Source organism: Bos javanicus, chromosome 9, assembly GCF_032452875.1.
Source record: "Bos javanicus breed banteng chromosome 9, ARS-OSU_banteng_1.0, whole genome shotgun sequence".
Classification (NCBI taxonomy): Eukaryota; Metazoa; Chordata; class Mammalia; order Artiodactyla; family Bovidae; genus Bos; species Bos javanicus.
Genome location: NC_083876.1, coordinates 67792492 through 67805872, shown reverse-complemented (window position 1 = coordinate 67805872; position 13381 = coordinate 67792492). Strand labels below are relative to the sequence as shown.

At 38.4% G+C, this 13381-nt stretch overlaps 1 protein-coding gene across 2 annotated transcripts in view; it reads left to right on the top strand.

The window, feature by feature from the left end:
* Positions 1–13381, top strand: part of ARHGAP18 (Rho GTPase activating protein 18) — a 132487-nt gene that overhangs the window by 91548 nt on the left and 27558 nt on the right. For both annotated transcript variants that reach the window (XM_061427937.1, XM_061427936.1), the window contains exons 6-8: positions 2322–2487; positions 4635–4726; positions 9316–9393. In XM_061427937.1, the coding sequence (XP_061283921.1) occupies positions 2322–2487; positions 4635–4726; positions 9316–9393 (336 nt within the window). The remainder of the gene's footprint in view (positions 1–2321; positions 2488–4634; positions 4727–9315; positions 9394–13381) is intronic.

The window sequence follows — 13381 nt, the reverse complement described above, 5'->3', positions numbered from 1 at the left end:
ATGTTGTTCTCTCAAATCATCTCACCCTCGCTTCTCCCACAGACTCCAAAAGTCTGTTCTTTATATCTGTGTCACTTTTGCTGTCTTGCCTATAGGGTCATCGTTACCATCTTTCTAAATTCCATATATGTGCATTAATATACTGTATTGGTGTTTTACGTTTTCACAACTCTCTAATGTCTGGTTTGAGTTGATGTCATTTGGATTCTCATATTTGCTTCTGTGTTCAGTTGGCAATACCACATTTCTTATAAAAACTCTGAAAAACTCCACTGTACACCATAAGAGAATAAGAGTGAAAAAGGCAGATAATGTCTTAGTGTTATTAACATAGTGTTGACCTCTTTAGTCAGTTCAGTTGCTCAGTCATGTCCAACTCTTTGCAACCGCATGGACTGCAGCACACCAGGCCTCGCTGTCCATCACCAATGCCCTGAGTTTACTCAAACACGTGTCCATTGAGTCGGTGATGCCATCCAACCATCTCATCCTCTGTCATCCCCTTCTCCTCCCGCCTTCAATCTTTCCCAGCATCAGGATCTTTTCCAATGAGTCAGTTCTTCACATCAGGTGGCCAAAGTATTGGAGTTTCAGCTTCAGCATCAGTCCTTCCAATGAATATTAAGGGCTGATTTCCTTTGGGACTGACCGATTTGATCTCCTTGCAGTCCAAGGGACTCTCAAGAGTCTTCTCCAACACCAGAGTTCAAAAGCAGCAGTTCTTCTGCACTCAGCTTTCTTTATAGTCCAGCTGTCACATCTATACATGACTACTGGAAAAACCATAACTTTGACTAGATGGACCTTTGTTGGCAAAGTAATGTCTCTGCTTTTTACTATGCTGTCTAGGTTGGTCATAGCTTTTCTTCCAAGGAGCAAGCGTCTTTTAATTTCATGGCTGCAATCACCATCTGCAGTGATTTTGGAGTCCAAGAAAATAAAGTCTCTCACTCTTTCCATTGTTTCTCCATCTATTTGCCATGAAGGGATGGGACTGGATGCCATGATCTTTGTTTTCTGAATGTTGAATTTTAAGCCCACTTTTTCACTCTCCTCTTTCACTTTCATCAAGAGGCTCTTTAGTTCTCCTTTGCTTTCTGCCATAAGGGTACTGTCATCTACGTATCTGAGGTTATTGGTATTTCTCCCGGCAATCTTGATTCCAGCTTGTGCTTTGTCCAGCCCTGCATTTCCCCTGATGTACTCTGCTTATAAGTTAAATAAGCAGAGTGACAATATACAGCCCTGACCTACTCCTTTCCTGATTTGGAACCAGTCTGTTTTTCCATGTCTGGTTCTAACTGTTGTTTCTTGAACTGCATATAGATTTGTCAGGAGGCAGGTCAGGTGGTCTGGTATTCCCATCTCTTGAAGAATTTTCCAGTTTGTTGTGATCTACACAGTCAAAGGCTTTGGCATAATCAATGAAGCAAAAGTAGATGTTTTTCTAGTATTTTCTTGCTTTTTCAATGATCCAACAGATATTGGCAATTTGATCTCTGGTTCCTCTGCCTTTTCTAAATCCAGCTTGAACATCTGGAGGTGGAAGTTGACCTCTTTAGATTCCTTGAAAAGAGTATTGGGTACCTATATGGCTCCCTGGACCTCACTTTGAGAACTGCTATTTTAGGATATGGTTTTTGCATGTCCATTTTATAAAAAGCATCAGTTAAAGAATTGCCAGAAGTCATACACAGTGAATTAGCAGTTAGATGACTGATACATGGTGGCTCTAAAGTCCTTGCTTTTGGTTTCCCCTCTGCTCTCCCCTTCTCTCCAGTGCTGCACAGTCCTTTTGTACCTGCCTTATTTGTGTATCATATATCTGAATATATAATATTATCTATATCAATACAATGCCATACTATATATATATATATATGACAATTAATAATAGTGTAGATAAAATGTTCCTGGCACGCACTAGTGGTTACTCCTACTCTTCTCTCACCTCCTGTGTCTTCCTCCTCACAGTTTGTCTTGACTTGTACTTTTTCTTGGTTCTTAAAGGTCAGTTAACTTGTTTGTTTGTTTTCTCCTTTTGTTTCACTGTCTCTTTTGTCCTCTTGGCCACTGATGTTCACACTCCTAGTACATGGTCTGGTTCTGCTGTCTGTCATACTTCACATATTAACTCCCTGCAGGTTTGGGATCATCATTAAGACAGGATTGCTCTTCATTCTGGCTGGAGAAATTCTTCCATGGCTTTCATTGTCACCACTCTGAGAATGAATTCTTTTCATAGTTATAATTTTGTCATCTTTCATTAAAAAGGGGTTAGGTCTTGTAAACCTTTACTGCATTAATGATGTTTATTTTAGACTTACAGAGTGCCAAAAGACAAAACAGGCACCACCAGGATTGGTGACCTAGCGCCCCAGGACATGAAGAAAGTTTGCCATTTAGCCCTAATTGAGCTGACTGCCCTCTATGATGTCTTGGGTATCGAACTGAAACAACAGAAAGCTGTGAAAATCAAAACAAAAGGTAATTTTGAAACAAAAACCAGTTGGATTTACTCCTGAGCTAGTAAGAATGAGCTTGGCTTTTTAGAAGTATCCTTTCTGGGGTGTGGGAAATGCATACATAACAAATTGCCTATAATCCGCACATGAATACATCTAAAGTTAGGATTCTAAAATTTTTGTAATTTGATAAATCTGTCTCCTAGATTATAGAAGATAAAGGCATAATCAAATATTTAATTACCTTGGGAAAAAAAAGGAAATTCTTATCAAGGATTCTTAAATGCTCTCTCCTTTGAAAGCTGTATTTAAAACAACATTTGGTACATATACTTATTTCTAAGAATGGATCTTGACAACTGACATTAATATGGTTAATTCTCATCAATTATTTTTGCTTTATTTATTTGATAGCAAATGCACAGGCAGTTAGTAGTATGTCCCTTTGTTCATTTACAATCTACTTTTAACTCTTTTGCAAAAAATATTCTTCCTTCTTTGAAGACAATAACGTGATTTTGGCATATAATATCTCTAAATTGTGCATCTCTTGTGTATGCATAGTTTTTTTTTTTCTTTGTAATCAGCTTGCTTTCCCCATTATATGAATAGGCTGTTTTGTTTTTTTTTAATAATATGATAGAAAACAAACACCTCCTCAGTTCTTGTTTTTTTTCCAAGATTTTATTCATCTGAAAATCCAGTTAATTTTCTGTTGATAAAGCTATACTATTTAGGAATCTCTGACATCTCATTTAACTTTAAAGATATCTCTTAAAGAAAAACCAAGAATAGGGATTATTGAGTTGCTATGGTAACGTTAGCAAAGACAAGTATTCACCTGATGTAAGTTTTAGAGGCAATTTCTCTGTAGGACTGAAGTGTACCTTCCCTCAAGTCCTCTCTGCCATGCTGGGCCCCAGAAGACCCCGTTCTGTGTTTAGTTCCTTTGAGTGAGTATTTTAGCTTAAGGCTTGTGATGGTGAATTTCTGAGTCAAACAGTTCTGGTTTTCCACAGGTCCATTATGGATAAAGACTTCAGATGCTTTTTCAAAAGCTCATCACAAAGTCTTCTCCAGATAAAAAATAAAATTTTAATTTAAATAATTGTGAAAAAAAAATAGTTGTGACTCACTGTTCAAGACTTTCAGAGTGACTTAGAGAGGCCTTTTTAATTTTATCTCAGAATTGCCTCCTACCAGACAGAGAAATATTAAGCCATTCTCATTAAAAGTAACACTATTAATAAAATAGATTTTCTTTCCACCTTTTTTATATTTTTGTATCTTATCTAAGATATTTATGTTATAAAGTAGAATTTGATATGCTTAAAGATTATACTTTTCTTAATTCCTAAACTAAAAGTTATTTACTAGGTTACTGACATTATTCTGAATGTCACAGTTTCCAATGTCTGTTTTCATATCACGGGATAATCCCCCTTTTCTTGTTCACAGATGATTTATATCTCCCTGATGATGTGTGTTACACTTTTTTGTTGTAACTGTTCACTCAGTGATGGGTGTGGGGTAGGAGGTGCTGGATAGAAGCTATACTTACATCAGACTGAAAGCATATAATTTTAATTTAGAAAAATTATAAATTATTACCTGTCATGTCTTCTGGAGTTGTTCCCAAATATATAAAAAACAAATTTAAATTCACAAAGACCAAGTATCTACTGTGTTCTCTAAAGAAGAACATTTGTAGAGCAAGCTCATAATCTTGGCTGATTTTCCAAAAAGCAAATATTTACACTTTGCTATATTATAGAATGTTGCATGTCAGTTAAATATGAAAGAGATGAGTGATATTTGCTTTAAGTGAGAACTTTTAATTTGATTACATTTAGTAAATTATTTGCATATTTTGCCTATTCCCCTAGCACTCTATTTCTCTTTTGTAACAGTTATACTTTTCTAATTATTTTGGTGATGATCTGTAATAATTAGTTCAGTTGTCTTTGCTTGCTAGATTGCTCTATAAGGTGGAGCCAGAATTTTCCAATTAAGTTGTGTTTACCTAATTGGTAGGCAATGTCACCCACTTAGATGCTTGATATAGTTGTCTGATTGAATGACAATATCGGGAATCTGGTGCCTTAACATTTTTGCATTGATATTTCATAGGTTGATGAAAGTGAAGAGATTTCGTTGTTGTTTTTGCAGATTCTGGCCTTTTTTGTGTCCCATTGACAGTATTGTTAGAACAAGATCAGAAGAAAGTACCAGGAACTCGAATACCCTTGGTATTTCAAAAAGTAAGTAGGCTCAAATGGGTCAGCATGGAGACAGCATACTTGAGATAATGGTGTTTTGTTTTTGTTTTTTGCATTCATACTATTATAATATAGTTTTCCAATTGATATGCTCTTTTATTTTATGCCTTGGTTTTTCTATTCAGGAAACAGATTTGTTTCAAGGACTCATAATTTTTATTTCATGGTGATGCTTTCAGTGTTATTTCTTGTAACTGTGATTACCTGGCATCATTTTCCTGTCTTATATTAGCTGGCTTTGTATAATTGAGGTTTCAATTCTATAATACATAAGAGTGGGGACTGCTGGTAAATTTCTAGGGAATTGAATCCTCATGAATATTTTATGCCTGTATGTATTTTCCAAGCTTTCCTATTTACAGTGAGGATGTCCAATTTAATTTACTAGTGCCTTCTTCCAAAGTAGGCAAAGAAACCATAAAGTAGAATTAGAAAATGATTGCTAAACTATAAAGTCACTTGTGTAGCCAACACTCAATTATTCATAAGGGGATTATCTATGACAATATAAAAGTTTCAGTCTAACCTCTGAGCCATCATTGTTCAGAAACACAGATTACATTGGATAAAAGACAGGGAATACCCCCGAGGAAGGCTAGTCACATCAGTTGTGGGCTACCCAAGACGCAGATTTTGCAACAGCTCAGGCATCTCAGTTTCTGAAAATTCATGGGTAGCAAGAATGGCAGTAGTAATGTTCTCAGTTGTTTGGCTCAACAAAGCCATTTAATACTTAAGCTTAATCTACTTTGCACCAATTCTTCCATTATTCTAAGCCAGTCATTTACTATCTTACCTATTAATACTAAGCTCTGATTTCTTCATTCCTCATAATCACCATTACATCCAAACCTGTGTCTCAGTGTTTCTCCTGGTGGACTTTGTTGTAGACAGCTTGTTCTACTCACCAGCTTCCTCTCGTCATTGCCTGCAGAACCTGTGTCTGTGTGGATAGTTCATGATGTCTGTAATAACCAGAGAGATGCTTATGAATGGAGACCATAGATTCAAGTTCTTTTAATGGCAGTAAATGGTGTGAGTTACTTATGCGGATGGACAAAGCATGGATCTCAGTAGAACCCTTTCCCAGTATATTGGGGCTATTCAGAGAAACAGCACCAATAGGAGATTTCTCTTTCTCTCTCTCTTTGGGAGAGAGATGCTCAATAAATATTATTAAGTAAATGAAGGAATGACTGTGTATTGGGGAGGGGGAGAGAGAAAGAGATACATGCAGCCACACACACACACACAAACACACACACACGCTTTCCTTCATTCACTTATTCAATAATATTTATTGAGCATCTGTCTCTCGGGGTCAGGGGGAGAGAGAGATTTATTATATGTTAAAGAATTAGCTTCTGCAATTGTGGGGCCTGTCAAGTCTGAATTATGTACAGCAAGCTGGAAACACAGGCAAGGGTTAACATTTCAGGGTCGAGTCCAAATTCTGCAGGCGGAAACTCCTGTGGGGTTTCTGTGTTGCAGTCTTGAGGCAGAATTGTGCTGCTTTGGGGAACCTCAGTCTGGGTTCTTACAGCCTTCAGCTGACTGGATGAGGCCCACTCACATTATGGAAAGTAGTGCTTTACTCAAAGTCTACAGGTTACATGTTAATCGCATCTAAAAAACACCTTCACAGCAACATCTAGACTGGTGTTTGGCTAAATAGCTGGGTACTCTAGCCCAGCTCAGTTGACACATCAGATTCACTATCACATCAGCTAAGAGCAAGCGTTGGTCCCAACAGAAGTCAGTGTTGCCTCCTGGTCAGACTCAGGATTGCATCCAGTACCCTATCATTTTCTCTTGACATTGTTTTCGTATTTAGTTAGTTTACATTTTTGGTCTCTTCAGACTTTTTAGAGACTCAGACTACCCACCAGTTTGAAATCTTTGGATAAGAGCCTTAAAGATTTGGGGTTCATATATTAAATAAAAGAGAATATATAGAGCTTTCTGTTAGATAACACTCATCTGTTTGTATCCCCTCTGAATGATAAGCAAAAAAAATCACCGTGATCTATTCCGAAAAGTATTTTTTTATCAGCTGACAATGCAATTAGGTATTCCCTTAATTTTATTGAAATGAAAGAATTGAAAACCACTGATTTGCAAAAATTTTTATTATCAGTCTTAACAGATTATATTTTCTCAGTTATTGAGAAATATACCTTAAAGAGACTTTAACAAAGCTTATCTAATATCTATAAATTGTATCTGGTTCCCCATGCCACTCCACCCCCCCGCCACCCCACACCTTAGAAACACACTGTTGAAACCATATTCCCAAAAGCACTGGAGAAATAGAAATATTCTTAACTTTTATCTATGGCAAAATTCTGGCAAATTAGTAAATCATATTTTCATAATAAAGTATTATTTGTATTTTAACAATGACAATAGAATGTAGCTAAAATATGTTATTCTCAAAGTGAGAAATAATGAGAATAATGACAGTGTATATATACATTCTCTGTTGAATGCTAGTATTCAGCATTAGAGAATAATAAAAAACATTAAAACATAAAAATGCAAAAATTATTCTTGTTCAGTTATTTAGAAATCATCAGTATTGCCTGTGTATTCAATAAAAGCAAAATTCGTCTTACTGCTAAAAACTAATTTGATCCAGCTACTGGCATGCAATTTTATTTTTTGTTAATAGAATATTTTAAACATTTTATAAGATGAAATAAAACAAATTGCTTGTATGTTGAATAAATGTTACATGGTATTATTTGATATATTTAATTTTAAATACTTTATTGAATAATGTTCATCTAATCTAAAATAATTCATTTAAAGATTTTTTTCCCCATGAGTTTTTATCCAGTGTAACTTGAAAAATGTCTCAAAAATCATTCCAGTTGAATTTTTGAAATTCAGTGCTTCTATTTTCAGTCAATAATAACTACTTGGGAGACTATTCTTTGCTTTGTTCTTACCTGACTAAGTCAAAATTAGTACAGACTTTGGCCATAATCCAGGGATATAAGAGGTGGGGTCATGGAGGATATTTGTGCCCTCTTCCAGTGTCTATGTGCTATAATAAATCGTACTTGAGAACATCTAGATAAAGGTCAAAAGACGTCATTCATGATGCAATGCTTTGCTCCTAATAGACATTTTTATAAGCATGGGGAAAATAGTAAGCTTTATGTTATTTATAAAGCCTTGGTAAATCATTAAGGAGGTTTCTCTGAAAAAAAAAAATTAAAATTTTATACTGTTTTGGCAGTCTGGAAGATGTTGTGCCTCAGGGTATGCAGAGGGTATTATAGTAAGTTTGGGGCTGAGAGAAAAGTAGGTTTGTCTTTTAGAAGAAGGCTATTGTGAAAGGAGGGGAATGGATGGTAAGGAAAGCCTATATGATGCTAGCAATTCCTTATATTTAAATTGAGAACAAGGAAATTGATTTTTTGAAATAGTCAGTGAAAAGTGAAAGTCGCTCAGTAATGCAACCCCATGGACTGTAGTCCGCCACGCTCCTCGGTCCATGGAATTTTCCAGGCAAGAATACTGGAGTGGGTTGTCAGTCCCTTTTCCAGGGGATCTTCCCAATCCAGGGATCAAACCCAGGTCTCCCACAATGCAGATGGATTTTTTACCATCTGAGCCACCAGGGAAGCCCTTAAAATAATCAAGTGTGAAAGTTGCTCAGTTGTGTCTGACTCTTTGCGACCTCATGGACTATACAGTCCGTGGAATTCTCCAGGCCAGAATACTGGAGTGGGTAGCCTTTCCCTTCTCCAGGGGATCTTCCCAACCTAGGGAGTGAACCCAGGTCTCCCACATTGCAGGTGGATTCTTTACCAGCTGAGTCACAGGGAAGCTAAAATAGTCAAGTACCCCTCTAAAAACCCTTTGTGTACTGCCCAGGGAATGCATATTCCAATTGAAAGTCTCTGCCAAGAAACTGACCACTTCCTAGCTTCCAGTGTTATGTCATTGAAATTTCTCCATTTTCTTATTCTTGTGGGTTTCTGTCTTATTAAAACAAACAAAAAAACTTAGAGATCTGTGTGTATTCATCAGGTATGATTTAGAAACCCCGTACCAAAACTGTTTTTTAATTTAAGTTTATCACCAAAAGCTTAAAGCCTAAAAATGAATATTTGGAAGCAGTTTTTTTTTTCCTTCGTATCATAAACAATTTTTTCTTTGAACAAACTGAAAAGGAGGTGTAAATATGCAAATACTGTAATTTCATAAGATGTATTTGATTGCAGAATGTATGTTTGTGAAAAAGCAGAAGAAATGGATCATCTTAGTTACTTTTAAACAGTGAACATGGGTCAGTCTCTATCCGGGATATTGCAGGTGCTCTGTGAAGCTATATACTTTTGTTCCAAAGGACCCAACTTTTTCCAAATTACAACCAAAGTTTTGGGATATATTGGCTTAAAGATGAGTAGTGATTGTGCCACAGCTTTCAAAACTTAGTGAAATCCAGTTAACATGTCACTATATTCAATTTTTATTTATTTATGTATGAAGGAGATGTTAACTTTGAGACTGTACCTATTAAAATGCCAAAATCAGAATGTCCTTCTGTTTATACACAGCTGATTTCTCGCATTGAAGAGGGAGGTTTGGAAACCGAAGGTCTCTTAAGAATCCCTGGAGTTGCTGTTCGAATCAAGGTGATTTCTTGGTTCTACTCATGTAAATAACTTTGTTTAATTAAACTTTTTGCATCTGCAAAGCTCAGTTGTCCTCCCCACTCTTTCTTCCCATTTTAGAAGATGAAAAAACACAAAAACATCTTAACATTCAGTTTATATTAGCTTCTCTACAGTCTCTTATGATTGTAAATTTTGACTTTTTTTTTCAAAACCACCCTATTACCAGTAACAATACTGTAATAAGTAAAGAGGCAAATGATTTTACTCTCCAACTGTGCAGATATAAAATAGGAACAAAAGTAAACAAGCAGAAGACAAGAGCAGTTCTGTCCTGCTGATGGAAAGAGAACATGATGAGTCAAAATACTAAGAAGGGACTGCTGACAGTCTGCATGAGTAACAGCGTGAGATTTATTTCTTTTTCTTTTTTAAAGGGCAGGATGGTAAACTCCACCAGGTGGGCAGAGTAGGGGACTTGACATTAGTCTCCGTACATTATCAGTCGTAGTGAGCTGGCAAAATGAGATTGTCTTAACCGCTCCTGGCTGTCCCAGTTCCTTGGCTCACTGGATCCAAGGGTAGCCTGAGTCTGGCTTGTGAAAGAGTCAAGGGGATTCCCAGGCTTTCCAGTTGGAACCCCCTTTCTCACTCCCCTTCTTTCTTTTTTCTCAAGATGATATTTCCTTCCCACTTTCCTAGGATACTGTGTGTCCTCCCCCTTTCTCTGTTCCTGACTCCTGCTTTGGGGAATCCAGTATCCAATGAATGCTTGGTCTAAGTAGAATTACCCTGCAGATGATGTAGATGGAATGTGCCTCTCCAGGGATTTGCATTTAATGGGGACTTCATACTTGGAATTGTAGTTCTATCTGGAAAACTTATCTAGGGAATTTTTTGATTATCAGTCATTAAAAACCTCCTTAACCCTTATCCTCCAAATTCAGCTCTAGCTCTAAAAAGATAACACAAGTCACTGGCCACATCCAATAGTTTGTCTTCCTGAATTTGTAAATCCAAGAAAAAATAGGATAAAGGGAAGAGATATTCCCTGTTCATCTCCTAAAGATGTATTCTGTATGAGCTCTTTAGAGCTAGATCAGGAAGAAATGACTCTTGGTTGGTGTACACTCTCCTAGCCAGTTGTGGCCTTGGCAATGCCAGGTCTGTGCAAAGATTCCACAGTTTGCATCACTTGCTGATTTTGATAAGCTTCTTCAGTTTAAAGCACTAGTTTCGGCTTACATGGCTCTTACCACATTGTGATCTCAGTTTAATTGGATTTGAGTAACCTGATAAATCATGAGAAACGCTGGGCTGGATGAAGCACAGTCTGGAATCAAGATTACCAGTAGAAATATCAATAACCTCAGATATTCAGATGACACCACCCTTATGGCAGAAAGTGAAGAGGAACTAAAGAGCCTCTTGATGAAAGTGAAAGAGGAGAGTGAAAAAATTGGCTTAAAGCTCAACATTCAGAAAACTAAGATCATGGCATCTGGTCCCATCACTTCATGGCAAATAGATGGGGAAACGGTGGAAACAATGTCAGACTTTATTTTTGGGGGCTCCAAAATCACTGCCGATGGTGACTGCAGCCATGAAATTAAAAGACACATTCCTTGGAAGGAAAGTCATGACCAACCTGCTGCTGCTGCTGCTAAGTCGCTTCAGTCATGTCCGACTGTGTGTGACTCCATTTATGGCAACCTAGACAGCATAGGTCCGTCTAGTCAAGGCTATGGTTTTTCCTGTGGTCATATATGGATGTGAGAGTTGGACTCTGAAGAAAGCTGAGCGCCGAAGAATTGATGCTTTTGAACTGTGGTATTGGAGAAGACTCTTGAGAGTTCCTTGGACTGCAAGCAGATCCAACCAGTCCATCCTAAAGGAGATCAGTCCTGAGTGTTCATTGGAAGGACTGATGGTGAAGCTAAAATTCCGATACTGTGGCCACCTGATGCGAAAAGCATTTGAAAAGACCCATTTGAAAAGACCCTGATGCTGGGAAAGATTGAAGGTGGGAGAAGAAGGGGACGGCATAGGATGAGATGGTTGGATGGCATCACCGACTCAATGGGGATGAGTTTGGATAAACTCCGGGAGTTGGTGATGGACAGGGAGGCCTGGCATGCTGCAGTCCAGGGAGCTGCAAAGAGTTGGACACGATTAAGCAACTCACTTCATTTGCTGACACTTGTGGCAGTTTCCAGAGAAGGCAGTGGCACCCCACTCCAGTACTCTTGCCTGGAAAATCCCATGAATGGAGGAGCCTGGTAGGCTGCAGTCCATGGGGTCGCTAAGAGTCCGGCACAACTGAGTGGCTTCACTTTCACTTTTCACTTTCATGCATCAGAGAAGGAAATGGCAACCCACCCCAGTGTTCTTGCCTGGAGAATCCCAGGGATGGGGAGCCTGGTGGGCTGCCGTCTATGGGGTCGCACAGAGTCGGACACGACTGAAGCGACTTAGCAGTAGCAGCAGTAGCAGTGGCAGTTTCACCACCAGTCAGTCAGGGACAGTGTGTGTGATTGGGAGATGAGTCCTGTCGAGAAATACATTCTCTAACAGAGAAAGGGTCCCTCAGAAGCCAGTTACATGACTCCATTCTACCCATCTTAGCAAGAACACTGGTTTCCACATCACTGTTCATGTCCCACATTAGCAAAAGGTGATGGCCAACTCAGGAGAGTCATAAACATGTTTACTTTAGTACACAAAGTTAAGTTGCTCAGTCGTGTCTGACTCTTTGCTACCCCGTGGACTGTAGCCCACCAGGCTTCTCCGTCCATGGGATTCTCCAGGCAAGAATACTGGAGTGGGTTGCCATTTCCTTCTCCAGGGGATCTTCCCGACCCAGGGATCGAACCCAGGTCTCCCACCTTGCAGGCAGACGCTTTAACCTCTGAGCCACCAGGGAAGCCTTAGTTCACAAAGATGGATGTAATGTGGATTTCACATTTTGGCCAGATCGCTGGCACAGGAGTAAATTCAACTATATGTAACTTCTTAGAAGTCAATGAAGTAGATTCAGCTGGCTCAACACAGCCTGTTATCACAGACTGAATGATACGGCACCTGGTCTCTGTTTTGTACATAATGTAAAGATGACATGCAAAATTTAGGGTTGTCATTCTTCTCCCTTCTCCACCAAATTTCTTGGACTCTCCCTCCCACTCCATCCTCTTCTCCTCCTCCTCTCTTTCCTCTCTTTTCCCTCTTCTTCGTTCTCTCGCCCCCTTTCTCCCTCTTCCGCAGGTCTTCTTTCCTTCCCTCCCTTCCTCCTCATCTCCTTCCTCCCTCCTTTCTTTCATCCCTCTCTCCTCCCACCTTTCTTTCCCCCCATTTCTAGGTTTGCCTTTGTGTACTTCACCAATTACAAAAAATAAGTAGGGTAGAGGATGGAATTGTGTTGGGAAGAGAAAGTGTAATAAATTCACCTTATAGGAAAAACAACATTTCTTGGGAGAACAGTTTCAAATATTAGAAGGGAGTGACAGAAACTTGGAAGGGTTTCTAACATAATCGGATTTATGCCACAGTGAAAAAGCATATAGAAAATAGTAATTATGAAACAAAACTGATTTATTATTAATAATTTGCCTGGCAGATTTTGTGGAGTCCTTGAGGTAAATGAATTAGGTACTTCTAATTCCACAAGGACTCCAGCTGTTTTTTGCAGCTGGCAGTAGGATGGCTGGGTCACTGACAGCCTACGCGTTTAAGACGGGGTATTTTTCGTACCTCATTTGCTTTGGAATTTGGTTTTCCATTTCCCAGAGGTGACTAATCAGAGGTGGCCTTTTGCTTTAGGTCCATAGATTGATTAAGTATTTTGTTACATAATGTACACTTCTAAATAAAGCACAGACTTTTTCTTTAAATAATTTTTTAAAAGTTGGTGAAAAATTATAGTATCTAAGTAAAGCCCCCAAGTGTAAAGTCTGTTTTAACTGTTCTTTTATTTCAGCCTCTACTGCTTAAGGTTTGTTGCCTATCCTGGAAA